Below are 27,865 nucleotides of genomic sequence, written 5' to 3'. Positions count from 1 at the left end.
CGAGCCAGGGCTGCCCCCTGTGCCCTGCCGGGGGTGTCACTGATGCTGCAGAAGTCCCTGCCAGCTGGCTTTGCCCAGGCCTCCACTTCAGGTCCTCCTTCACCTTCACCCTCCCTTCAATGCCCTTGGCAGTAGTGGTCGCACATCCGAGGTTATATTTGTTCCCTTCAGTTCTGGATGTCTTGCCTTTGCCCTCCAGATCCACATCTTTCTCTTCTGTGAGACCAACGGGCAGCTGGAGGGCAAGAGAGCCAAAGGGCTGTAGCCAATGGGAGGGGCTGGCAAGGAGATTACAGGGGAGGGAAGAAAGGCTGGGCGGGTACTCCTCAGCACCTTCCTGCCTGCACGTGGGCTGACCCTCCACTGAGGCCACCGCTCCGGTGTGGAGCTTGATCCAGTTCAGCACTCCTAGGAACTGCTCCCTAGCCTGGGTATTCCGGGTGCCCGGTGCAGTGGCTGGGGTGGGGCGCTGAGTACTCCTTTTAGCCTCCTTTAATCCTGCTCCTTAAACTCCCTGCAGCCGTGTCCTTCGAGCATCCTGGCTGACACTCATAGTTTGACCTCAGCGGTTTCAGTGTCTGTGTCTCTTTCCTGATGCTTCTGTTGGCTTTCGAGAGGAGACCACCATATACAACAGCAAGTTCTATAGATGCTTTTTACTTGAAAAGCTTCAGCATAAAAGTTGTTTTTCCCAAAAGGCATGTTCTTGGGAGAACAGTTCATACCTATTTGAAAGTGCAGGGTTTTATTATTTTTTTTTTTCAAATTATACAACTGGACAGCAAGAGGTCATAACAAAGCAGTTTTGTATTGGAGAAACAACTTTATTGGTCACAGAAAAGAAGTAGACCAAGAGAAGAAATAGAATTAAAAGAACAGTTTATTCATAATCATGCAAATTAGGAGTCCTTTTCAAATGATGGGGAAAAACATTGTTTTTGTTCCTTTCCAAAATCCAACCACCATCACCGCAGCACAGAACCTGCCGCCACTGCCCAGGGACACGGACACTCTGGGCTATGAAGGTTGTGTTTCTTGACTTTTTGGTTTTTTGTTTTTAACAGCAGAAAAGGACATGAATTCAGAGATTTCTTTCCACGGGAAACTGAAGGAGGGAAAGCAGAAATCCACTTGTATTTGTAAATGGGCGCTTGCCTTGCCCTCTTCCGGACCCTGTAGGAGCCTGCCATTCTCATCCCCTGGCCTGGAGGGGCTGTGACCATCAGACCTGTCACATTCGGGGCCTGGGCAGCAGAGTGGCTCATTGGAAGTGTGCTGGGCCCATAACCCAGGGCTCTATGGAGCGAAACCATCCGCGGCTACAGGCTCATCTTTTTTTTCCCAGGAAGCAGCCTGCAGACCTCACTCTCTGTGTCCCCTTCTGTCTCCCTATCAGGGTGTGCAGGGCCCACAGCAGCAGCCGGCTCCACGGTATGATGGTCAGCACTCTGGACTCGGGATCCAGCGATCCGAGTTCAAATCTGGGTGGGACCTACACAATTCTTTTTTGTCCCCCTTCCCTTGATCCCCACTTTGGTGTCTCTTCCCTCAGCGCCCTCAGACCAAGGGTAGCCTGACGGCAGCCCTGGTGTCTTATGATTCCATGGTGTAATGGTCAGCAGTCTGGACTCTGAATCCAGCGATCCGAGTTCAAATCTCGGTGGAACCTGCCTCACCTGTGACCCTTCTGTGTCCTCCCAGTGCCAGGTAGTGGGCAATGCAGCCCTCAGCAGGACAGCCTGGTGCTTCCCAGACCAGGGTCTCCACTTTGGAGCTCACGTGGAGACCCCTGGCTGCAGTCTCCATTTGACGCCACTGGCCCCTCCTCAGTCACCGGTCACCTTTTCCTTGTATGTCCACCAGGACACCCCTAGTCCCTATGCGCTGCTGCCTGTGGCTTAGAGGGCATGGTCTGGTGCAGGGGCGAGTCTGCCCTCAGGGTGCACAGAGGCCTGGGGCTCTTACTGCTTCCACTTGGGCACATACCTTTCCAGGGACCCTCCAGGTCCAGACCTCTGAGTGGGGTTGTGTGGGTGGCCCAGCAGGGCTCCTGCCCATCCCCCGACCCCGCAGAGGGAACATGTTAGAGATTTCCTGATCTCTGCTCTTTTTAACGTGTACTTCCTCTCTCTAGCTTGGCTTTTAAAAAGGGAGACCAAAAGGGGCTCATACTGTCACTGCCAGGAAACGTGAATTCTTTTCATTATTAAAGCAGATCCATACAAATCCTGAGTTAAGGGCCGGGGGCCTACCTCTGTGTCTGTTCCCACGTGACCTTGGCAAGACCTTGTCCTCTTGAGGGGAGCGGGAGGAGCTGGTCCTTGGGTCCATCACAACTCTGCTGCAGATGGGATTTCAGTCCTGCTCCTGCCAGCTGCAGAACCCCGGGGCTCAACCTTCTCCTCATTCCTGTTCCCCCTGGTCTTTGTGCAAATGGGCTCATGTCTGGTTTGAGGCCCTGGCAAGCACCCCAGAAGAGCCCAGCCCCCACATTTGCTCGTGGATTATGACGGGCCTACAGTGAGGACTCCTTGGTGACGTGCCTGTAGAGATTTCCCTATTTGTGCGTAAAAAATCTGTTTCAACTGCTCTGCCTGTTTCCGATTGGGAACAAAGGCAATGCCTGAGGGAAAGGAGGTGATGTTGTAAATACCAAGTGTCCAGAAGCCAGAGGCTCAGCTTTGGGCCAGCAGCTGAGGTCAGAGAACACCATCAGGTCAGCAGCACAGGGGCCGGCACACAGGCAGTGCCCCTGCTCCACACCCTAGGCCAGCATCAAACTGATGGTGTAGACAATGGCTGAGTTCCGATCCGCAGTCCAGCAGAGTCGAGGAAGAAGAACCAGGGTCTACAACGGCTGGGACTGGCCCACGGGCCAAGGCCACGCGGAAGTGCAATGGAAAAATCTGGGCTCTGCAGGGCACTGGAGAGTAGAGCTATTCAAGACGGCCACCATGCACACAAAGCTGCCGGACACGGTCATGGTCCACAGGAGGTGCTAGCAGCACCACGGGTCCAGTGACAGCATTCTGTAGAGCGGGTCCTGGGTGCAACGTGAATCTGGACTTACTCGGCCCTCCTCCTCATGGTGGGCCCCACCACTGCCCACCAGACACTCTGTGCACCAGCCCAGCTTGACTGTGGGGCCTCCCCCTCTTCTCTGCACGTAGGGCTGGAGTTAGGACAAAGGTGGCCATAACCCCAAGATGTGCTGCAGATGAGACCCCACACCTCGTGTGATCACACATGGTCTGTCATCCTGGGCCCTGGCCACCAGGGGGCTTTGCTGCAGCTGGAAGAGACTGCTTTTGAAAAAAAAAAAGTTTTTAATGTTTACCTATTTTTGGGAGAGAGAGAGAGAGAGAGAGACAGAGTGTGAGTGGGGAGGGGCAGAAAAGAGGGAGACACAGAATCCGAAGCAGGCTCCAGGCTCCGAGCTGTCAGCACAGAGCCCGATGCGGGGCTCTAACCCACAAACCGTGAGATCATGACCTGAGCTGAAGTCAGATGCTTAACTGACTGAGCCACCCAGGCGCCCCTGGAAGAGACCGCTTTTGAAGCGAGAGGCGCAGCCCCCACACCTGACTCGTGGCTTTCTACGCCCCCTGAGAGCAAGGACAGCGCTCCTACTCTGGGCCACGGTGAGGCGAGGGGGCACGTGGCCCAGCGGGAAGGGGCATCTTCTCGACACACTCTCCACACTCAGCACATTCAACTGTTTATTCCGCAGTCAGCTCCGTGGAGGATGACACCGGTCGTGACCAGATGGAAAGGAAAAATGTACGATTTCACGCCCTAGCCGGCTATCAAGCCGGACAGGGTACGGAACACGATGAAGGAAATGGAGCCCACCAGGGGGTGACGGCACGGAGGACTCAAGAGGATCAACATCACTCGTGTTTACCAAATCCAAGTGCTTTGAAAAACCAAACCCAGGCCACTCGCAGATGTCTCTCTTTTGGAGGACGAGCCCAGATGTGGAGCGCCACGGTTCTGGAGGTTTCTGGCTGCTTGCTAGCCCTTGTTTGTATTGCGGGGACACCACATTCTATCCCTTCTTTAAGGCGCTCACAGGAGCGGCGCGGGCCGCAGGATGACAGTCACTCAAACAGCAAAGGTCGGGGGGGGCTGTCCCCTGCTAACCCCGCTGGGGAGGGACTGAGGCGAAAGCCTCCCGATCACACACCCTGGCCCGAGCGGGGCAGCCAGTCTGTCCTCCGTCCTTCCGTCCCCCTTGCCAGGCCTCCCCGACCTCGAGGGGAGTTCTCCTTAAAGGCAGAATGTAAAAGTGCAAGTCTGGGGCCCCCTGGTCAGAGGTCTGGTCCCAGGAGGCAGTTGCTACCGCTCTCGGACAACTGCAGCGGCGAGGAACGTGGCCCACTGCTACCAGAAAATCCGGAAATCCAGCTTTGTACACGAGCCCCCCCGATTCCGAAAGGATGGAATTTATTCACGGTCTGGCAAAAATGTTTTCAGGAGTAACGTAAGTGGGTGAAGTAAGAGCCAAGTCGGGCAGACCGGGGACGTGGCTCCACCACCCCCGCAGCCTGCCCGCCTCTCATCTCTTTTCCACGTCCCATCGCTCTGAGGCACATGAATCTGAACTTCTGGGGTCTTGGCTCTTCGCAGGACACTTTTTAGATTTTTTTTTTAAGCCTAAAAGATAGTAGTCTGTCTCTATTTTTGTTCTTTGGGATATTTTTCAGTCTTAAGATAAAAGGGTACTGAATTGGGGCAATCCTTCTCTCTTGTTAAAATACGCCAGTTGAACACACGTTACAAAGATAGCACCACGTCAAACCGAGTGAGGGAGCCGCCTACACACAGGGGGAGAGCGCTCCGGAAAGCACAGTGACGACTGAGAAGCGGAGAGGTTCTCCTCCAGTGTCTCCCTCCCTGGGCGGTGGCGGGGCCCGCTTCCCAGCCTTGCCCACCTTCACCACTTGATGTCTCGGCTGGCGGCAGGGAGCCCCGGGCCCTGGTACACGGTGTGCAGGGCCTCCCGGACCCTGGGGGAGTCGGCCCCGTCCAGCCACTCCCGGTACAGCTCCTGCACGTGGGCGCTGGTCTCGGGGGGCCGCACGGGGACGTCCGCGTACTTGCCCTCCATCTGCCGCAGCAGCGCCTTGTCTGCGCGCCCATCCTCCGCCTGGGCTTGGCCCCTGCCGTTCAAACACCCTGGAAGACAAGCAGGGAGCCTGTGCTTTTTCTCCTCTGCGTCGAAGGGAGTGGCTCCGGGGCAGAGGAGGAACGACACCGCGTGCGGCGTCCCGTGGCCAGAGTCTGGAGCTGGACTCGACGCGCGGCCCCCAGCTCCCAAGGACAGCAGCTTACAGGCTCGCAGCCCCGGATGCTTCCTAGTCTTACCTACTTATGCTCTCCAGGAAACAGTTTTTACCTAAAACCGAATAGCCTGCCAACCTTTAGAACCGGATGGCTGTACATGCAAATCCGGACCTCTGGTTTCTCCTGAAACTCATCAGAACCAGAAGAGCACGAAAACCGCTAACGGGCAGTCACGCCACTGCTGTCTCGTAAAGCCTCTGGGTTTTGGTCACCTCCCCCCCCCCCGGGCGGCACTGGGGAGGGGACGGGAAACCAGGAGCCCACACAGGAGCCTACCCGCCCAAGTACCGCAGCCGGGATGAAGGGCGTGCCTCTCACGTAGGCGTGCTGCTTACCTCCAAATGTGTTAGATGATGTCACGATTTATAGGATGACATTCATGGAAAAGAACTTGGAGCAAACTGCCACCCTGGTCGAGTCCCCTTCCGCCTTCCCTTGGCAGCACCCAGCAGCTGCACTTTTGACCCCAAATCCTGAAGACGCTCAGTGGTGGTGGAGGACCCTGCCCACTCTCCCAGGGTCTGCTCCTCTCCTCAGACCCCTGGCCCCCGCCCCCCTGCCTCCTCACCTGCACCCGCACCTGTCTGCTCCCCCGCGCCCCCACGTGGCCTCCCCAGACACTGGCGGGTTTTCACTAGCGCCCTGGCCGTGCCTCCTCTCCGCAGGCAGGTTCCAATCTCGTGGGCCCTCCCCACTCGGGGCACGAGTGGTCCCACTGCCACCCGGAGGCCACAGGATCCTCTCCCCCGACAGCCACACCCACTGCACCAGCAAGTCCGTGGCCTCTGCTGTGGGAAGCCGCCCCGGCCCCTCTGGTTGGCCTCTGTTTCTCTGTCCCTCAGGTGGGGCTAGCCACAGGTGGGGCCTCCGGAACCGAGAGCAGGCCCTCACCTGGTGCCACCCCAGGTGCAGCTCTTCTCTGGGACTATGTCCCAGGGCTTTTCTAAGGGGACACCTGGTTTTTCTGCTCTGTGGTGAGAGGAGGACAGGGACCACCGTGTCAACCACCAGGGCGGCACCCACGAGGTGTCAGAGTTGGGCGAGGCCTGCGGGCGGAGCCCCCGTGCCTTACCCCCGGCGCAGGCGAGCACCTCCACAAAGTGGTACGGGAACCTGCCCTTCTTCAATTTCAGAACCACATTCTGGATGTTTCGAAAGCCGTACGCAGCAGCAAAGCGTAACAGAACCTCCCCGTTCTTTTCAAGGGTGACCTCCTGGAAGTCTTTGTTCCTGTAAGGTGAACAAAATGGGTTTTCGTCTACAGAGTCCTTCCTCTGTAGGTCGACAATTGTTTTCAAATCTAAGTTGGAAACGTTAGCAAAACGAAAAGTCTGCGAATGAAAACAAAGAAGGCTTTTTGATCTTGGCTGTTCTAAACCCTATACCTAGGACAGCCCCCACCCCAACTCACTCACACACACACACACACACACACACACACACACACACACACACACAGGCCTGGCTGGCTTTGGGCAGTTTGCCCTGGACAGCAGCGCTGACCACACAGGCAGACCTCAGGGTGCGGTAGGTGACCTCCCCCACGTCCTCGTCAAACAGCTGCTTGGCGGCGTGTCTGAAGACGTGCGCCAGGTACCCGTCGGAGCTGGCTCCATCATGGCGCCTCACCTCCTCCTCCTTCAGGCCTCCGAACCTTCCCAGGCAGGAAAGAGCAACAGCAAGATTAAGTCAGATGTCCAAAGTCTTATGATCCCCGTGAAGAGAGAAACCCCTCACAGATATTCATACTCTGGGGCCACAAACTCACGTTCCTGAGTTTTAACGATCGGACAAAGCAGCAGGCAGAGCCCCACTTGGTGCGCCCACATCAGGCACGTTCCCCTGGAACCCTGACACTTGGGGATAGAGCTGGGAATCTCTGGGCCACTCGGAAGCGTGTGCACGTACCCAGCGGGGACAGGCGACAGGCACCGGCTCTGGCCACGGGCACTGCAGCCAGCTGACTAAACTCTGTAAACCTCAGGATGACCGTCCACGAAAGGGCCTCGCCGGCTAAACAGCCCACACTTGCCCTGCGTGGAGCCCAAGGGAGCCACTCTTCCCAGGAGGTGACCCAGCCTCGGGCAGGTCCAGATGCTCAATGTCGGGAACACACGAAGTTCAGAAATGGAGGGTGCTGGCATGTCAATGTCACCATGGAAACCCCCTTCCTCCAAGTGGCATCTCACACCAGGCCCCGCCCACATCCCATGGAAGAGCCAGGAAGAGCGGGTTGTGGTAAGGGCTGAGCGGCAACAGAGGAAGGGGAAACCCAGGTCAGGGGCCCCCACACCCTGTCCCTTGGCTGCAAGTGGCCTCATACAGGAGGCTCCACCCACAAGGTGCCCCTCCCTGAAAGTCACTTACAGAGTATCAACGGCTGCGTCTTTTACCACGAGGTCGCTTTGCTCCATTATCTGAACGACTTCACCTACAGACAAAGAAGGGGCATGAGGCACCGAGGAAGCTGTCCTCAGGAGCTGTTTCCCAAATCATGTCCCCACTGGAAACCTGCTAAAGCGACCCTGGACGCCGTCATGCTCACGGAGGCAGGAACCCAGCTCTAGTGCAATGTAATCCCAATAAAATGAAAAACTGATGAAACGCGAAAGAAGAGTCCAATTCCTCCGTCTGCCCTTGAAATGAGGGATTTTGCCATCTCTCCACATTTCTGTTTCTGAAGCAGAAACTTTTTGCACACAGCCTCCTGTGGACAGATGACCAAGGCGCAGTGGCTGCCCTCACATGGTATCAGGTTGTGTGCCAAGAGATGAGCTGAGAACCAGAACTGTTCTCCTACTTCCCTCCACACAGCGGCCCCCGGAAGGCTTTGTGGAAACAGCTAATGTTTACATCAGCCACCGAGGCATCACGTGCGCACGAGTGGACTCAATGTCTGAGAACGATAGTAAAATGGACTCTGCATCTCAGGAAAACCCACTATCTACCCTTCCTTGGCTGCTGGGGCCGTCCTGTCTCCCTCCCCCGGGGACCCGGGGGTTCTCGTGCTGGAGTTTCAGGTCAGGGGACCCACGCCCAGGAGTCCCTGCCCCCGAGAACTGGCCTAAAGTACACCCATGTGGGTTCAGCAGACGTAAGCCGCCCGCAGACTGCGATGTTCTGCCGAACGGTCCTGGAGGACACCGAGGAACCACCCCCACCCCAGCACACAGGCTAGAGCAGGCCCAGGGCGCTGGAGCACCGTGGGTCCCTGCTCTGTCTCCAGGTGAAGGTTTGGTTTGTCCGCAGAGCCTCTGGGCTCACACGCGACTTTTCCGCGCTGCGTGAGCGCTGCCTCTCTCCACTTTCCTGCAGTCTGGCCCTCGGGGGGCCTGTCGTGACCTCAGAGGATGATGGGCCAGAGGCCCCAGCAGTCCCCAGCTCTGTACCCCCCTCACCTGAGGTTAGTACGCAGTCAGCACCCCGGGAGCCGTGCAAAGCTGTGGGAACGTCTTCTCGAAGGGCCTCCAGTTTCCTATCGTAGCAAGGGGCCACGATAACATGGAAAATCTTGTCTGGGGACAGGTTCTGGGGAGAAGGAGCAAACCCAGGTTGGGGCTGTGGGAAGCGAGGAGGGCGGCTGTGTGCCAGTACCCACAACACCCCCCGGGGGCTTCCTCAGACCAAGTTCCGAACTGTGCCTGCCTCCCAGCTGTACGGGGAGACCGTGCCCTGGAGACCCGGGCGGATTCACCCAGAACCCATAAGGCCGATGGCCTGGAGATGCCAGGGAAGAGCTGTAAAGCTGAACCCGTTTCCCCTGAAACCTCTGCATACAGTGACCAAACATGGTTAAGAGTAAGCCACACGGATGGTTGCTCGACGCCTGGCTGGTTTGCCTTTGGACCTTCTGGAAACTTCCCAAGTGACACCTATCGGAGCTGCCCCTCTGGTGCCTACGGCTGAGCTGGAGTTGGTAGCCACGCCAGGAGCTGGCACAGTTGCTGAGTGACCTTTGTGGAGAGGCCTCGGTGGAAACACCCTACTCGGGGCAGTCTGAGGAGGGTGCCGGCCGGCCCTCAGCAGGCCCACAGGACCAGGAAACTCCTGGACTCCCCCAAGCAGTGGGGCTGGGGCAGTCCCACAGTTCATTTTTCTGTCCCCAAAGTGAACACATACACACTGACATCACATTTACAATTGACAAGCTGTGGTGATGTTATGAGCGAAGGAATGAAAAGGGAACATTCCCACTGCTAAATTAACGAGGATGCCAGAACTGTGTGGCTTCCTGAAACTGGCTGTGGGTCTGGGGGATTCCTCCAGCTCCTGCAGGGCCAGACCTTGATGGTTCCCTGGAGAGATGTCTAATCTGACTGAGGAGGGCTGTGGGGATTCTGGCAGCTGGAGAGCAGGCCACGGGAGGGGCCACATCGTGGATGGCATGAGAGTGTCAGGGACCTCCGGAAGGACCCAGGCCTGGCCTCCACCAGGCTCCCAAGGCGGCCCTGGATGGCATGCAGGGGGTCTGCGTGGGGAGGGACAGCACAGGGACCAGCTGATGATGGGGCACCGTCCACGGTGGGGGAGCCGGGGCAGGCGAGGGATGTGGAACGGCCTTCAGGGGCCTGGCTGGGAGATTTCCTGTCACGTGAAGGCAGACGCAGCCAAGGGATCAGACACTAGCTGCTCGCTGTGGTGACAGGCCAGGGACTCCCTCAACAGGATGGCAGCATTTGCACTCGGTCCGGGTCTGACGCCACCCTGGTCGTGCGTGGTGGAACATTCCCTATCTCCTGGCCCACGTGCTGCCCTCTGGGAGGAGGCTGGCTTACCTGCCGTCTAGCGAAGTAATCCTTCACCAGAGAGCCCATGATCTGTTGGGGAGACTTAGCGGTGCAGAGGTGGGGGGTGACAGGGTGGCCCAGCACCCGCTCGGCATATCGGACCCAGCCTGGGGAGAGAACGGGTCCCCTGTCAGCTCCTCACAGTGGCTTCCTCCTGCTTTCTGTCACACACGAGGAATTCAGCGCTCCCAGACCCTGTCACTTGGGGTAAAGCCAGACACCTCTCCTGACCCTAGGAGCTGGTGGCGGACCCCCCCCAGGAGCTGGTGGCGGATCCCCCGCCAAGCTGCTTTTCCTCAGCAGCTTGGGCCACGCAGACCCCAGCTGCATTTGCCCCGGACGGGAAGACGCCCCTGCCGGCTTGCCAGAGAGGACGGAGTGGAAGGAAGTGAAAGCTGGTACAGGGGCGCCTGGGTGGCGCAGTTAAGCGTCCGACTTCAGCCAGGTCACGATCTCGCGGTCCGGGAGTTCGAGCCCCGCGTCGCGCTCTGGGCTGATGGCTCAGAGCCTGGAGCCTGTTTCCAATTCTGTGTCTCCCTCTCTCTCTGCCCCTCCCCCGTTCATGCTCTGTCTCTCTCTGTCCCAAAAATAAATAAACGTTGAAAAAAAAAAAAAAAGAAAGAAAGCTGGTACAGGGGGTCCCCCAAAAGAGGAGGAGCACAAGCTTAGAGGGGCAGGCACGCGGCAGCGTCCCGAGGGGACAGGGCCCCTCTCCACCGTGCCGGCCACAACACCGTCCTTACAGCCAGTGGCCATGCTCAGATGCTGCATCGGCCACAAAGCCACCGGCTCCACTCACCTATCAGAAGTTAACGGCCAACTGCTCACTTAGGGCGAGGACCACAGGAGGATTTCACACCCCAGTGACAGTAAGAGACAGCACACTTACTCTCCACCTACTACGTGCCCAGCACGGTACAAGCATTTCCTGAGTGGCTGACGGCCACTGTGCCCTCTGGGGTCACCCCTGCTATGGTTTCCACGGGTGACAGGGGTCAGAGAGATCAGTGAACTACAAGGCCAGAAGCCTGGTGAGAGGCCTGCTGACCCCCAGCTGGGCGTGCGCACCACGGCACACGGGGGAGCACAGAAGCCTGGCAGTAAAGCTGCTCGTCAGACCCTGGGGACAGCCAGCCACTGTCCTGTGACCGCCCCCGGTAGGGAGAAGCGGCAGGCACCAGTTGACACAACAATCCCGTCCGAACAAACTCAAACCACAGCTGTCACCTCCAGGACAGGAAGTGTCTGCCGCGGCCCCCAAAAGCCCCAGGAGAGGGGGCCCTGGAGGAGGGCTCTCCTCGTCCCGGCCTCAAACATTAAGATGAGAAACTGCCAAACACCGTGGCACCTTGGGGGCCCCAAGGCCCTGCCCCCCGGTCTCAGTGCCCAGGCCAGCAGCTCGAGACACGGCTCCCAGGCAGGTGGCACCTCTGGGCTGCGGGCAGGCTGCTGTGTGCTGGCCCTGGGCGCCCCACAACATCAGGCAGAACACCAGGAGGTAAGGGCCAGGGCCCACGGAGGACCCCGGCCTTGGGTGAAGAGGGCTGAGCAGGGACAGAGAGGAGGAAGCAGGGTCCCAGGCCCCACGGCTCCCTGCATCTGAAACCAGACAGGCTAGCTTTTCCTGAGGGTTCCCTTCACCTCCCCCGGAGACAGAGAGGCTGCTGCCGGCTTCACAGCAGCACAGGTGTGACAACGCGCTACCTGGACGCTGGCACTTTCCTCGTCGGACCGCGGACGGGATGGGACGAGGGGAGGTGTTTGGAGAAGTGGCCTGCTGGGTGCCGGGCAAAGGTACACCCAACAGGAGGCGTCCTGTCAGGCTGTGGGCGGCAAGGGTACCCCAGGACCGGGGAGCCCTGTGAGCCAGCACAGGACTGCCCCGGCCCCGATTCTATCTGCCAGGTCATGTCACCTGACCGTGACATTGCTTCAGTTTCCTCACCTTGTCACAGGGAAGCAAAAATGACAATGCCAATCGTAGAAAAGGGCTAGGTTTGAACAAAGCTCACCTCCTCTCCCTGAATTTGAGAGAGGGTATGGAGCTGAACAACTTATAGTCCTGACACATTTAGGTAGAAAGAACTCCAGAAGGAAAGTGCATCATTATCTAGGAAGAACATTCCAGAAGCTCCAAACCTACATGTAAACAGACTTGAACAGCTTGAAACCCTGAACACAGCAAGTATCAGGCCAGATCGGGGGTGGGGGCCGGTCTGCGTCAGTCAGTGGCTCAGTGAGAGGGGACTCGGGCGGATGTGCAGGGGACCCGCGGGCACTTCACTCCCTCCTGACCCAAAAGCCCAGGGGGCCTGGGACCTCTGACCTCACCCACCTCCTCTCCTGCCCCCAAGGCAGACCCACGAGAAACGCTGCCTCAGGCCAACGGAGGCACAGCAGCGGGCTCTGGACGCTCACCCGGACAGGCGGAGGTGAGCATGGGCAACGCAGGCTCCTCCTCGCTGTGCTGGCGGAAGCGACGCACAAATTCCTTCTGACTCTCCAGCACGCTGAAATCCGCGGCTATCGTTGTGTCAAAGACATAGTGCACCCCTGCAAGAACGAGGGGAGCATTTAGCTTCTCTTGACCTGCAAGAGTCTGGAGAGTCGAAGATCAGACTCAAAGGACAGACTCCACGGCACCCCTGCACGATCTCCCTCACTCTCGCCTCACAAACCGCAGAAGCCCAGGACTGTGCTTTAACTTTTCCTTGAAACAATAAACATGCATCACTTTTCACAATAACATACAACTATTTTCTCTCTGGCTTCTTCTTGTTCTCTCTACACCTACATAAACACTTCATGGTAGCTCATAAAAGTAATGGGATATTGTAAGATACCAGCACCACTCTCTTCCAATCAGTGGCTACATTTCAGTCTGTGATGATCCTTGATGTCTTGAAAATAAATGAGTAAGTTGGCAGGTCATGCCTTTTTGCTGGCTGCAATTGTTATGATTTATAACCATCTATCTTTTTTCAGCTATCTTTTCAAAATAAATTTTCTTAATATTGGCTCGTAAGGATGATACATTTTTAATAATTACAATAAAGTTAAAATAACTTTAATATCTGCAGCTAGTCTAAATCTTAAAAGCAAAGTTATTCCTAAAAAGAAACATTATAAAGATAAGCATCATCTTATCACTTAAAGTATTACCTTAAATCAGTTTCGCTACAAATATATTTTATTAACATATAATGCCCATTATTTTCTTTCAAAAAATTCTCCCGCAAGTGGAGGCTGGGTGGCTTAATCAGTTGAACGTCCGACTTTGGCTCAGGTCATGATCTTGAGGTTTGTGGGTTTGAGCCCCGCATTGGGCTGTGTGCCAAGAGTTCAGAGCCCGAAGCCTGCTTCAGAGTCTGTGTCTCCCTATCTCTCTCTCTGTCAAAATAAATTTTAAAAATTCCCTCACAAGCAGTGGTGCCTGGGTGGCTGTCGGTTAAGCATCCGACTCTGGATGTCGGCTCAGGTCATGATCTTGTGGTCCATAAGATGGAGTTCTGTGTCGGCCTCTGTGCTAACAACACGAAGCCGGCTTGGGATTCTCTCTCTCCCCTCCCTCCTCTGCCTCCCTTGCTCAAGCTCTAAACCTCTTTGCCAAAATAAATAAATAAACTTAAAGAAAAAAAAAAGTTTCCTCCCAAAATAGGGCCTTTCCCCATGAGAAGAGAGCTCTGGCCTTCGGTAAGGCCGAGCTGACCTGAGGCGTTCTCAGATCATACGTGTGAAGGGGTAGCTAAATCCGCGCTCGCAGCTGTGGCCCCACTGGGAGCAGGCAGTGTGCGGGGAACCCACTCCACACCCGGTGCTCCGAGGAGGCGGCCGTCTTTATTCTGAGCGTCACCTTATTCTATTAGGAATCCCCCATGTGCTTGGTCTCTAAAAACCACTGCAGAAAAACAAACTCGTGTTGGCAAACGGCCCCCGCTGTCCTCTCCTGAGCCCACCTGGCGGTGCTGTGCACGAGGACACACGGGGCGGCAGATGCTCTGTGCATGGTGGCGTGGGGGGCTGGGGTTGGGCAGCTCTGGTCCGACGACAGCGGGTGACACAGGAGCCTTCTTACCGCCATTTTGCACAGTGCCATTCTAGCTCATTCACATCCGAGCTCCTAACCATGTCTGAAAGGGACCACCTTCCTGTTTTGTGCACAGGACACAGCCCATTCCCTCGCTGCTCTGCTCTTCAGAGCACATCCTGGGAACTCAGATGCCAGTCATCTTGCAGGAATGAGGCTCTACGAAACGCCTTCCGTGGGCCCTGGGAGCCGGGACGAGACCACACTCCTCGGCAAGTGCAGGAACCTCCAGCGTGTCCCCGGCCACCCCTTCCCAGTCCTGGAGGCCGGGCCACACCTGTCTGCACAGCAAGGGGTAAGGGACACCCGCGGGGTCTCCTCTTACATTCCTCAAGGTGCTCATGGAAGTCCTCATCTACGCTGCGCCCCTGCAAGCTGAACTCTGGAGATACAAAGGGCAGCTACAAACTGGCATCCTCAATGCACAAACAACATCAAGGAGCCTCACCAAGACTTTTGAGGAAGCCGCAGAGTCTTCTGGATGCATCAGTCACACTGAGGCGGAATTTGGCAGCAAAGTAAGGCAGAGACTGAGGACATACCGACACCACCAGCACCTTGTGCTGTGAGGTATCACATTTCTGGAAGAAACAGAGTAGAGTGTCATTCATGGGGGGAGTACGGAAAGTAACGTAAGACGTTATAATAAAAAGGTCAGAAGAGACAGAATGTCATAGATGTTCTGTGGAAAGCCTCCTAAATATACAAGCACTAGCAAGTATGATTAAGGACATGGAAAAAGTTAGGATTGAAGAGTATGACGTCCTGAGATGCCTGGGTGGCTCAGTCAGTTAGGCGTCTGACTCTTGATTTGGGCTCAGGTCATGAGCTCATGGTCGTGAGATCAAGCCCCCTGTGGGGCTCTGCGCTGAACGTGGAGCCTGCTTGACAGTCTCTCTCCCTCTGCCCCCTTTCGCCTGCTCACGCTTTCTCTCTAATTAAAAAAAAAAAAAAGTACATCCTAAGAGATTTCGTCAATTTGATTTTTTAATGTTTGTTTATTTTTTTGAGAGAGAGAGAGAGAGAGAGAGAGACCCAAGAAGTCTCTGTGCTGTCTCACAAACTGTAAGCTCATGACCTGAGCTGAAATCAAGAGTCAGATGTTTAACCGACTGAGCCACCCAGGCGCCCCTGCCAATGATAACCTTCACATCTTCTGACCTACACAGTTCTGATTTCTTTTTCTGATTGTATTGTCTAGGTCCTTTAAACTCAACCTCCGATAACAGTGGTGATAAATGGTACTAACATCTCGATTCAGACCTCGGTGGAAATGCTCATAAAGATGTACTATTAAATAGAGGTTTGCAGAATTTCTGGTAGATACCCATAGGCGTCAGCATTTCAGTTGCAGCAAATGGGTACGCAACTCACTGGAATAAATAACAAGGAAATGGTTGTTTTGTGAAACTGGGCTGGTGAGCCAGCCACTCGAGTTGTGGTCAGGGACACGGCAGTTTGTTGAGTTTGAGCCCTGCCTCAGGCTCTGTGCTGACAGTGTGGAGCCTGCTTGGGTCTCTCTCTCTCTCTCTCTCTCTCTCTGCCCCTCCCCCGCCCATGCTGTCTGCCTCTCTCAAAATAAACTTAAAAAAAAAAAAGTTATCACTGGCAGACAACACACCTACAAAACTGGAAGTAACCTAGGAAACTAGGAGAATATCAAGCTTACAAAATAGCTACATACAAATGATACGTGAAAACCAAAAGCTTTCCACCCCAACAAAAATCAGTATTACAGAATTTAACAGATAAGAGGCGGTATGTGTAACAAAACAACCACAGAGACCCAGCCACACCACGAACACATCACAGTTGCAGAGAACAGACAAAGAGGCAACATGAACACTTGGGGGGTCACACAGCCTAACCAGAGGCACAAACCACGATCATGGACGAAAAGATTATTCAGTAAAATATAAACTTCCCCCTCATTAACCTATCGACTCAATGCAACTCGCGTCAAAGTCCCACAGTTAATACCCAATAGTACAAGGTCAGCCGAGAGAGAAGAACACAGAACAAAGAGAAGGATGGGGTCTACCAGCAGCTGGGGCCTGTTAAAATAGAATCCAATAAACCGTACGTGCGTCTAGCAGTACAAAAGCCTTCTTATGACAACGCAAATTAAAAGCTAGTGAGGAGAGCGCGCCCTGCACAGCTCCAGAAATCCAGTGACTCAAGTGTGACGGGAGTGTGCACACACACTACGGGAGACGCTCCACCCGGGAGAAAACACCTGTGCCCTGTGAGCCGGGCCCAGGGTGCTGCGAGGGGGTTCGGGGGGAGGGGCTGGGAATGGCTGAGTCTGGACTTGTCTACACGAGAGAACGGCCCTCCAAGCTGTTCGACGCCGGCAGCCGAGTGCAGTCTCGAACTCACAGAGCTGTGAACAGGCGGCATACAATACGGTCAATGAGCATGTTAAAGATGTTCAGCCTCACCGACGATCAAGAAAATGCAAACGGGATCTTCTAGCGATCACACTGGAAAAACAAGGAGTTTGAGAGCAGGTGTGGTCAGCATAGCGGGACGTGGGCGTTCTCACTTATCACTTGCAGGAGCATAAAGGGAGATTCTGGCACAAAGTACCGCCACTAAAGAAGAAAAGCCCGCAGTTGTTCCGTGGAATGTGCCAGTGTGTGGGGGGACCAAGATGCGTTGTAAGTGAGCCGAGTCTGCTCAGTGTAATAAGACAGCTGAAGCCATCTTGCTCGGACAAGGACAAGGGTGAACAGGCAGGGACGGGCGAGCACGGTGACCGGAGCCGACAGGGTGAGGTCTCCCGGCTCAAAGTCCATCCCGCTGCTTGCCCACAGACCTCCCAGGGAGCCCGAACGCCAGGAAGGGGACGGACAGACACCATGCTGACAACCCAACATGTTATTTCTATCTGAAACTGTGCCCCCAAAATGCTGAAGGACGTACCCAAGAACACGCCACAGGGGTGGCAAACACAGAGAACATCGCTTGGCTCTGTCCTGGGCCACGTCAAACCCATGTTCCTCCCGGCCTCTGCCCCGCTCGGGCACATCGCGCATTGCGAGGGGCAGACCCAGGTGTGCCTTCCAGCTCCCCTGCCTCCCTGGCCATTCCTTTCACCTGTCTTCCTGTCAGGAAAGACACTGTTCACAGCTGAGTGACACAGGTCTACAGGGCAGCTGAGGGACCACAGCACTGGCCCAGCCTGATGAGCCCATTAGACCAGAACCCCACCTCTGTGAATAGACCGGGGACCTTGCCTCGTTCCACGTCAGTGAGGGAGTGTAGCCCTGGGTGGTGATCATTCTGGCTGGCGGCGGACTCTGGAGAGGGCAGAGTCAGGCAAGGAACACAGGGCCAGGGCCAAGACCTATGCCCTGACCCCAGCAGAGGCTTTCATGACTCACCTGCACCGCCCCCCTGGGCCGCAACACCAGCAGGTGCCCCAGAAGCCCTACCTTATTAAGGTTCAGAACTCGAAAGAAGTCCTTGGCGTTCTGCTGGGAGACCTGGAGCCCTTCCTCTGCAGTGACACAGCTGTCACACGCCAGGCAGTCACTCAGAAATATCTTGGCATCAGCCAACTTATGGAATTCTCCCTTCTACAAAAGAAAGATGAGGTAGGTTTTGGTCTGATATTTCAGTAAAAACTCTAACATGTGCTTCTCTAGGGAGGGTGGCAGCATGAGACCAGCACAGGACATGGACCCCCTTGAACAGCACAGAGCCAGGCCTGCAGCTCGAGGGGCTGGAGGGGCACAGAACAGGCCACAGTGACACCAGGGAGTCTCGCAGATGACAATCGAGGGCAGGAGCAGGACGGCAGTGTCGTGTGGTGGGAAAAAATCTCCATTCCTGTGCCTTGGGAGCTGGCCCGGACCTTCTCCTCCCTGTACCCCTTCTGTGCAGCCCTGGGGACTCCTGCTTGGCCGGGTGAGCTCCCCATGGAAACCCGTGGCCTGGCCTCAGGTCTGAATGGGGCCCAAGAGTTTGCACTTCTAACGTGCTCCCAGGTGGGGCCAGACCTGCCACTCCAGGGTCTGGAGCACACGGCCGGTGCCTGGTAGATACTGCTGTGCTCCACCGAGAGTACAGCCTCTCCGTGCCTGCAGGGGTGTCTGTGAGCACGCTCTGCACTGTGCCCAGCAGGACTTCCTCCCTGCCCAGTGCACCACCCAGTCCTTTCTGCAGGCTCTCCTGGGCCAGGTCTGGTCCTTCCCCTGCCTCTTGTCTCCTAAACGTGTGCCTGTGAGGAAGACTGCCCAGCACCCCTGCTCTGCCATCAGCCTTACCTTCCAGAGCAGTGCCAGCTTCCCCACCCCCAACACCTCCCCAGCCTTCACCTCCAGCGGGGCTCTCGCCCTCCTGAGCTCCAGACGGCCATCCCATAGAAAGCTCAGCGTCTGTGGAACCAGAACTGCACTCTACTGCCTGCACTGCGTCCTTTCCTGCTTTTGCCACTCTGGCGGGCCTGCCCAGGCCCCACCACCCTGTCTCCCATATCGTTTCCTTCATCCTCCCCTGCTCTAGCCACCTTAAGCCACCTGCCCCCAAACACACATACGACCTGTCCCCTTACCCAGACGCCCTCAATGGCTTCCACTGCCCCTCCCCCAGAGCACTCTGTCCGCACCTCCCTTGTGCCTGGAAAGCGCACCCCACCCCTGACCTGCTCACACAGGGGGTACCACCCACCGTGCTGGCAGGGCGTCCACTGAGGCCGTGTGCACACCTTATCTCTGTGTCACCACGGCCCTGGGAGGGAAGTAACTCGACTCTCCAGCTCACTGATAAGGAAACTGGGGCTCCAGGGTTTAGATGTCTGTCTGAGATGACGAGGCCAGCGGGTGGGTGTGGGAGGCACCGGGCACTCCCCGCCTCTTCCACCTTTGTGCCCTGGGGGCCGTTCTCACCTACTGCTTGCCAAACCCTACGGCCGCCGGACCACAGAGGGGTGCCAGTACAGGAGGGACGAGACCAGTTCCTGTCGGGCCAGACGTCGAGACTACAGAGAACCCGGCTGCTCTTCGCCCCACGTTGCCAGCTCTCCACTAGTGAGGTCGGTACCCGGACTTTCCAGGGAAGAGCGACCTCCCCCTACCCGGTAAACACAAACCGTCACTTCTAGCTGAGGAGGATGCAAACACTCAAGAACGGACTTAGAGAAGAAACCATTAGAAAAATAACCTTACAGAATCAGATTTGAATTATTTTATAAGTTACCTACCTAAACTCCCATTTTACAGAATGAAGCTTTTCATTACATAAAATTGGACATTCCAATACTATAACACTCCTTCTAATAAACGATTAAGGAGGACGCTTTTCTCTGTTCCTCATGCAGCTTGCCCTGGCTCGGTGTATTCTCGGAAGGCTGGCTCTCGGGCACCTCTGTCTCAAAAGGTCATGTGCCTCGGAATGACGGACCTGTGTGTGTGTGTGTGTGTGTGTGTGGCCCCCGGCAGGGCACCACTTCAGTACCTTCTTTCCTAGAGCATGACGTGCTGGGGACAGGAGCCCTCGAAGAGGACAAAAAACGGCCACAGCCGTTTACTCCAGGCGAATACAACACTGAAAAACTACTTGCCTCTCTGTTCTCCAGGGCCAGACTTGGTACGTCGACTGATGCATTCTCTTGGTCATCGGTTTTTGTTTTTTTACTACATTCCTTGAAAAGGCAAAGGAACATATAAAAGAACAACTTTTAATTTGACTCCCTGAATTTGCAAAGATGCACATGGTCTCCGCTCCATTAACCTCATGTGTAGAAGTTTTTTCTACAAAAATAAAAGCGGCCGTACTTGTGGACACATGGAGACAGACACACACACACACACACACACACACACACACACACACTCTCTCCTCTATCTGTATCTGTATCCCTTTTAGTAACTGAGAACTAGAAACAATGGGGCCTTCCATCCACAGGTAAATCAACACCGACTACCTGCACACATCATATTTAGAACACAATGGACTAGAACTGTTCGTGAAGCTCTGAAAACGCACTTGCTGTATGTTAAGTAAAAAAAAAAAAAAAAAGTGATGGAATATTTATATGAGCCAATTTGTGGAAAAACAAACCAAAAACCCCATTCGTGCACTGAATGGCTGTGTATGTTCCGCTGCCTAGAAACAAGTGTGGAAAGCCATCCCAGTTACCATGGTTACGCAGGTGGAGAGGACCAGCCCAGACCTTCCTGCCTGTATAGTTTTGTTACTATAAGCATGTTAGCTATAGAAAAGCCTCCTCAAAAACATTTTTTGATCATGGTTTCAATCATCCACATCAAGAATGGTGTTTTCCGTGACTGCCCTGAGTGGTTGCAGAGGTTGGTGTTTTGGGGGGTTTTTTAGTATTCTTTTTCTGGCTTCAAAAATACTTTGCGAGCATGGACAAGTGCACGGAAAACTAGAAAGACGAAGCATGACCCCAACTGTAACATTAACTACAAGGCACCTGAAAACGTCACCTGACACGCAGTAGTAGCTCCAGACACCTGGCAAGGTGCAGCGCCTGGAGCTTACCAACCATCTAGTCTCCCTCCATCCAGTTAAAACCCCAACTAGTTCTGCCAGACACGCGATCAAGGGTGCATGTTGACGCGGACGCAGAGGCGCCCGGAGCGGCGATCCGGAGGACCGGGAGCGAGGACCGCGCAGCGGCTGGCGCTGCCCGCTCTGGGCACCGGGGCTCCCGCATGCCCGCAGACGCGGGCAGCCCCGAGCCCCCGCAGTCCCGATCCCCTGACCCCAAGCAGCCTCGACCCCGGACAGGCCGACCCTCGACTCCCTGACCCGGGGCGGCCCATCTCAGCCGGGCCGGCCCCGGACCCCAGCCCGGCCGGCCCCCGACCTCCTGACCTCGAGCAGCCGGGCCTTTCCCTGCAGCCCCCGGCCCCCCACGCCCAGACCCCCGACCCCGAGTGCGCGGAGCCCACCTTCCGCGTGCAGTGCTCACACTTCATCTGGAGCGGGGCAGGCAGGGGGCCAGGGCTCGGCCTGAGAAGAGCACCGGGAGACGCGGTCACTGACGCCCGCCACCCGCCGCCCTTTGTTGTAGTCGCCCCCGGCCGGCCCCACCCCCGGAGTCTCCTCTCGACCAATGAGAGCGCTGGGAAGGGACAGGCCTCACCACTAAACCAATAGAAGTGAGAAAAGGGCGATGCGCCTCCCTCCCGCACGGCTCCGCCTAGGCCAATGAGAGCACCGGGAAGGGGCGGGCCGGGCCCCGGAGCCAATCGGAGTGCGCGGGGGCGGGGTGCGGCGGACGCCCTGGAGGCCCGGCAAGTTCTCGCGCCCGTTTTGGCAGCGCGCGGGTCGGGGACGGGTGCTGGGTGGACGCGCGGACCCTCTCTGTAGGAGGCAGCCCCGAATTGTCCTGGGGCGCTGGGCCGTCAGCTCGGCGCCGCCTCACGCCCGTTTCTAGGCTTCGCCGGGCCATCGCCATTGCGGCCCCGAGGCGCGTCACGTAGGCCGGTCCCGGTGGCAGTGCGCACGCGCAGGTGTGCACCACGTGGCGCCTTAGGGCGCACGAAGTTGGGTGTGAAACGAGACCTCCGGAAGTTCTCGGCAGGTGTGTGGATGCTTGCTTTACAAACAGAGAGCAGTTACTGATTCTGGGAGTGATGACTCCACCTGCGGGGCTAAAATGAAAATGTTTAACTCTTAATAATGAAAATAAACACTTTACAAAATCAGCGTCTGCTCCTTACAGGATGGTCAGAAACGAGAGGCATGCCTAGAAAACTTGAGTAGAGAATAGGAAAAGTAACTGGTGACCTTAAAAATAGAGTTGCCATTTTACCAGAAAAAATGGGTTTATTTGGGAATAACAGAGAATTGCAATTGGGACCAAGCTAGCTGTACCAAAACCATAATAGGCAAGTCTGGAAACAAAGGAGATGAGCACACTTTTAGAGGAAAAGGGGATGTTGGCAGAGGCTATTGTAAACAGAAAGTCCAGTGGAGTAAAGTAGTGGCCTCTCAGCACCGAGCTTGACTGCTTCTCCTGGCTGGGCTGTCCTGCTGCAGTAGTTGAGTACCTGCAAGGATCCTGCGGGGTCTGCGTTGGAGACCAGCGGTCGTGGACGGAGAGCGCCCCTGCCTGGCCCCAACCCAGCCTAAAGAGGGTTTCCTTGATTCAGTTTCAGGATTTCTAGTGCTTCATACAGCTTTTCACAAATGCCTCTGTTAACTCAGGAGGTCTTTTTAAAAATGTTTTATTTATTATTTTTGAGAGAGAAAGAGACAGAGTGCGAGCGGGGAAGGGGCAGAGAGGCAGACACAGAATGGGAAGCAGGCTCCAGGCTCAGCTGTCAGCACAGAGCCCCATGCTGGGCTCACACCCATGAACTGTGAGATCATGACCTGAGCTGAAGTCCCACACTTAACCAACTGAGCCACCCTGGTACCCCTAAACTCAGGAGGTCTTAAATGGCTCCCAGATTAACTCTCTGCATTACTCAAATCTAGGTCAGCAGCTCTCAGAAAACACATTCCTTCAGTTTTAAGCATGAATAACGGTATTTTGCGGTTGTCACTTGTATATATTTCTCATTATTATTTTAAAAACGTAACCATGATACCATTACCGTAATGTGTGAAAAAAGAAAATTGCGATTACTTAATTTCATCAAATATGTAGTGTCTAGGTTTCCCTAAATTGAACCTTTTTTTTTTTTCAGTTTAAATCAGGACCTAAATAAGGTCTAATATATTCATTGGTTTGAGTGTTTCTTGTGTCTCTTTTTAAAAATTTTGTTTTAGAATAACTTGCAGCTCACTTAGAAGTCGCAAAGACACCATGGAGAGCTCCTGGTCTAAAGGTTTGTGTGTGCGTTTGAATTTGTAGGTTCCAACCACATCCTGCTGGCTTCTCCTTGCATATCGCTATAAAGGAATCCGGTGATTCGGCTGTAGGGCTTCCAAGAATTGCTGCCTGTGTCCTTGTGGAGTCCTTTCATATATCCTTGTTGTCTGAGTTCCCAGTAAAGAGTAGTTAGAACATTCTCATGCTTTGATCACGGGTTAAATTTGTTGGCAAGCCTATTTCATATATATTGTAATTCCTTCAGGAGTTTATACTAACCATCTTTTTTGTGATATTAATTAGTGCACATTGATGAAACTGCATGGATCCATTCATTTATTATAGCAATTTTTAACCCTACCGTTTCTTCTTTAAAAAAAAAAAATGTTTATTTATTTTGAGAGAGAGCGGGCACGAGCAGGGGAGGGGAAGAGAGAGAGGGAGAGAGAGAATACATCAGTGCAGAGCCCACTGTGGGGCTCTATCCCATGAACCGTGAGATAATGACCTGAGCTGAAATCAAAAGTCAGACACTCAACAGACTGAGCCAACCAGGGGCCCCAGTTTCTTATTAATTTACTAGTGGGAATACTTTCATAATGATAAATTCCTCTCATTCACTATTTGGTTACTCTGTTGTAAATTTTTTTATTATTATTATTAATGTTTATTGAATTTTGAGAGAGAGGGAGACAATATCTGAAGCAGGCTCCAGGCCCTGAGCTGTCAGCACGGAGCCCGATGCGGGGCTTGAACTCACAAGCTGTGAGATCATGACCTGAGCTGAAGTCAGACACTCAACCGACTGAGCCACCTGGGTGCCCCACTCTGTTGTAAATTTTATAAAGAAAGGCAGGATGAATGAATCTGTCAAAAAAAAAAAGAAATCCAAGTTCCTTTCTTAGTATCCTCTGAAAGTGAACGAAGGATTTAAAATTGATCATTACGAATTATGGATTTAAACCCTTGAAGATTTTTGATTCATATTTTTTAAATGTTTTATTTTTGAGAGAGAGAGAGAGCATGAGTGGAGGAGGGGGAGAGGGAGGGTGACAGAGGATCTGAAGCAGGCTCTGTGCTGACACAAGTGAGCCGGATGTAGGGCTTAAAACTCATGAACCTTGAGATCATGACCTGAGCCAAAGTTGGACGCTCAACTGACTGAGCCCCCCAGGTGCCTTGATTCATTTGAATTATTGTTCTTGTTGATGCTCAAATCCTTTTTTTTTTTTTCCTTTTTTTCTTTTTGGCATAGAAAATCTCTTCAGCTAGGCTCCAAACATTTTTTAACAAGATGCTAATAGTCTGTTTGGTTTTTGATACATCTGCTTGTGCATTTCTTGCTTTAGACCTGAAATCACTCCTTTCTCCCAAAAGCCTGGTTCCTTTAGTAGCAACTGCTATTTAAAAACCACAAAATCTGTACTAGTATTGTTCATTGCTACTGCATTGGTTATCGTTTCCAGGACTTTCCAGTGGACAGCATTAAGAGACATTTTTTTTTTTAATTTTTAATGTTTATTTTTGAGAGAGAGAGGGAGAGGGAGAGAGAGCAGGGGAAGAGCAGAGAGTGAGAGGAAGACACAGGAATCCAAAGCAGGCCTGCAGATCCCGCAAAACACAACCAGGAAGAAAAGCTCTTCCTCCTGCAGTGTCTCTCCAGCACCCTCTACTGGCAAAGCTTAACACCATGCCAGAGAGCACACAAAACACAGGGGTTCAGGTCCATTTTCAGGGATCAGGCAATGAAGTTTGAGTTTAGAGCTGATTTAATGCCTTGGTAATTGGCACAATATACAGGTTTATTCACTCAGTACCCTCTTTATGGATGTTGTATTTCCAGTCTTGCTTTTGCCAATAGTCAGCAGGATTTTAACCAAATTGACTATCATTTGGTTACACATCTGACATTTGTAAGAGTCCAGCGCAGTCTTCATTTTTAAACACCTTATAATCCAGTAGAAAAGGTCAAATTACACAAATAAATGTAATGCAAAGTAGAATTTCCTAGGTATCATCCCAGTTCTACCCAAATTCTGAGTCAGACCACTTCCTGTTGCAGTAAGCAGGACGAACTTAAAGGAAGTACTAACAATTCCAATCAGTCTTCAAGAAGGAAGTCCACTTCAAGAAGGAACGTGAGCTGAGGGCTCAGGTCGGCGAGGCTATGCTCAGACAGAGCCCAGTTTTGCTACAGCTTAGAGGAGACGGTCTCAAAGTGCTCAAGGTGTGGTTCCTGGACCAGCACTATTAGCAACATGTATATTTTCAGCCCCACCCATGACTGGGCACAGGTACCAGCCGTCTGTTTCAGTAAGTCTGCCAGGTGATTCCGATGCATGCTCAGGTTCGGGAACCACAGCAGAGAATGTCTGAAGGAGACTGGTAAAGTATAAAAGTCATCTCCAAATTTTTGATCACGTGCCTATATTGGTAAACTTGTAGGGTTATGCATACTGATGTTCATATATTTCTTTATAAGGTAATATGCAGTGTTATACTGTTATGCATGTTATAAAACACCGAGAATAAATATGAAAAAAGAAAAACAGGAATACAAACTCTCCTATGGCCTTTTGGCACCCCACATATCACTCGGCCTTACCACTTTGGAGATCACTGAGGCAGGTAGACAGTGACTATACGATGAAGACATACAGGTAGGGTCCTTTCCTCATCTGGTCAGAATTAGAAAGGCAAGTTAGGGTCCTACTCGGGTCCTCATCTGGCCGCAGTAAGGGAAGGTGGTGTTTTGGTGGAGAGGGAGCAGAAAGGCCACCTATGCGGGCATCACAAGGTTTTCCTGGAGAAAACAGTCTCTCTTACCACAACTCTTTTTCGCAGACATCAGGGCATGTTTATTAGCAATAGATAAACTATCATCACAAACACGTGAGTGTTTTGTTTTCCCAGCTACACTGGGAAAGTTGTTTTGGGGTTAAGGATCTCTGGTTTACACCTACCCTCCCCCACTTGCCTTGCATGGGCTGTTTAGATTTAAATTTTTAGCCTGTTGAGGGGCGCCTGGGTGTCCAACTTTGGCTCACATCATGATCTTCCAGCTCCTGAGTTTGAACCCTGCTTGGGGCCTACTTTGGATTCTGTGTCTCTGGCTCTCTCTGCCCTTCCCCCACCTCCTCCCCTCTCTCCCTCTCTCTCTCAAAAATAAATATTTAAAAAATTAAAAAAAATAGCTTAAACTTGTAGTCTGTTAATATACTTGGGGAAGTATAATAAAAGGAAAACTTTAGAGTGGAGTTAGGAGGCAGGCAGGGGGAGCTGTTGGCCCAGCATTAGTTAGCAATTACAGATGTTATGCCCAGAATTCATGATCCCCAAAGCCCACCCGACACAGCGGCGAGATACCGGGGGGGGGGGGGGGGGGGGGGGGGGGGGAGAGAGAGAGGGAGGGAGGGAGGGAGGGAGAGGGAGAGGGAGAGGGAGAGGGAGAGAGAGAGGGAGGGAGAGAGGGAGAGGGAGAGAGAGAGAGAGAGAGAGAGAGAGAGAGAGAGAGAGAGAGAGAGAGAGGGAGAGAGAGTTTCAAAAGCACAAAGGTTTTATAGGGGTCTAGGGGCAGTTGGTGAGGTAATGGCTGTGGCCTCAGCCGATTGGCTGGAAAAGGGTCGTGGCCTCGGCGATTGGCTGGGGAAGGGTTGGAGTCCTGTTACGCAGGTCACCAGGTGTGTTTTGATCTGGAAATTTGAACGGATGAGCAGGTTACTCAAGGGGAGGAGGCGTGGTCTGACGTTTCTGCGATTTTCCCGGAAAGGGGGCATATCGGGGGCATAGTCACTCAAGGTGGAAGACACAGAACAAGATGGAGTCGGCCGGCATAGGTCCGCTCTTTCACAGACTCAACAGGAGGAGAGGCACCTTGCAGGTGGAGGCTACTTACCCAGCAACAGGAAGGTTTCCTGCTGCTCCGGCAACAGCCCAGCCAATGAGAGGACACTATACTCCCAGCTCCCAGTTTAGTCCAATGGACATTCTGTTTACAACAGCCCCGCCCACCCACCGACTGTATAAAAGAGCCTCCACATCCTGGTCTCCAGACTTGCTTGTTGTTCTGGGTTGGGATTCTCTGCTATTCTCAAATAACCCCATCTTTACTGGTAAAATAGCTGGCAGTGTTATTTTTAAGGTTAACATCTTAATAGGATACATTGAATCTATAGATCAGAGTAGCAGGATTTATTTTTTACAATAACTTTTCAAACCATGAATGATTTCAGCTGTACTTCGATATTAAAGTTTTTACGTCTGTTGTTACATTAACTTCAGAGACTGCTTTTTATTGACATTGTAAGTGAGGCTTTTTTGAGGCATAACTTACAGACTTTCTAGGGCTCAGTTACCCCCAGTTAGAGTGGCGTCCTTAGCACGTGGCTGTCAACAGCATAGGCGACCTGCTTCCTGACTGCATTTGCTAGCTTTGCTCCGGCACAACACCTAGGTGCCTTAATGGCACCCCTTTCACTCTCCCTCCAAGCGGTGGAGGAACCAGAGGGCCTGAAGGCCTACCCCAGCCCCACCCCAGCTCGGGAAGTCAGCCGCCCTACTCCGCCCCCGGCAGTCAGGGAAGTCCGTCGTTCCGCACCTCGCAGGGTGGAAACCTCCTACAGTTCGCGCCCAAATACCGGAAGTCAGTCGCCCCGTCCCCGGAAGTCCGGAAGCCACTCCCTGGTCGTCCCCAACCCCGAAGTCGGCAACTCCCGCTCCCTAAATCCGGAAGTCAGCCACCCCGCCCGGCCCCCGGCAGTCCAGAAATTACCCCCAATCCGTCCCCCTAATGTCGGAAGTCAGCGACGCCCGCTCACTAGAGTCCGGAAGTCAGCCGCCCCGCCTCCGGCA

At 53.8% G+C, this 27,865-nt stretch overlaps 1 protein-coding gene across 3 annotated transcripts; it reads right to left on the bottom strand.

The window, feature by feature from the left end:
- Nucleotides 1-862: 862 nt before the first annotated feature.
- NARF (nuclear prelamin A recognition factor) lies at nt 863-27,801 on the bottom strand. Of its 3 annotated transcripts, none has more exons than XM_053212548.1 (13): nt 27,786-27,801; nt 21,144-21,848; nt 19,780-19,867; nt 17,658-17,794; nt 14,669-14,801; nt 12,552-12,686; nt 10,122-10,240; nt 8,745-8,874; nt 7,714-7,777; nt 6,863-7,000; nt 6,419-6,576; nt 4,935-5,178; nt 863-3,305 (listed from the first exon to the last, which is right to left on the bottom strand). In XM_053212548.1, exons 2-12 carry the CDS (start codon nt 21,168-21,170, stop codon nt 4,937-4,939), a joined length of 1,371 nt encoding a protein of 456 aa, XP_053068523.1. In that variant the 5' UTR covers nt 21,171-21,848; nt 27,786-27,801; the 3' UTR covers nt 863-3,305; nt 4,935-4,936. The 3 variants fall into 3 exon arrangements, with proteins under 3 accessions (XP_053068523.1, XP_053068524.1, XP_053068522.1); XM_053212549.1 differs by having other exon boundaries at nt 863-3,302; XM_053212547.1 differs by lacking the exon at nt 863-3,305 and adding an exon at nt 3,356-4,457 and having other exon boundaries at nt 27,786-27,800.
- Between the last annotated feature and the right edge of the window lie 64 nt (nt 27,802-27,865).

This window comes from Acinonyx jubatus, chromosome E1 (genome assembly GCF_027475565.1).
Source record: "Acinonyx jubatus isolate Ajub_Pintada_27869175 chromosome E1, VMU_Ajub_asm_v1.0, whole genome shotgun sequence".
Lineage (NCBI taxonomy): Eukaryota > Metazoa > Chordata > Mammalia > Carnivora > Felidae > Acinonyx > Acinonyx jubatus.
The sequence above is the reverse complement of the archived record's forward strand: the minus strand, read 5'-3'. Positions and strand labels throughout refer to the sequence as shown.

What these genes read in the sequence shown, in the direction of transcription:
- NARF (XM_053212548.1), bottom strand. Translation starts at nt 21,170, where the DNA reads ATGAAGTGTGAGCACTGCACGCGGAAG. An exon ending in GTGAGCACTGCACGCGGAAG is followed by an intron (nt 19,868 to 21,143) that starts GTGGGCTCCGCG and finishes TGCCTTTTCAAG; the next exon opens with GAATGTAGTAAAAAAACAAA. An exon ending in GTCACCTACCGCACCCTGAG is followed by an intron (nt 6,577 to 6,862) that starts GTCTGCCTGTGT and finishes TTCACCTTACAG; the next exon opens with GAACAAAGACTTCCAGGAGG.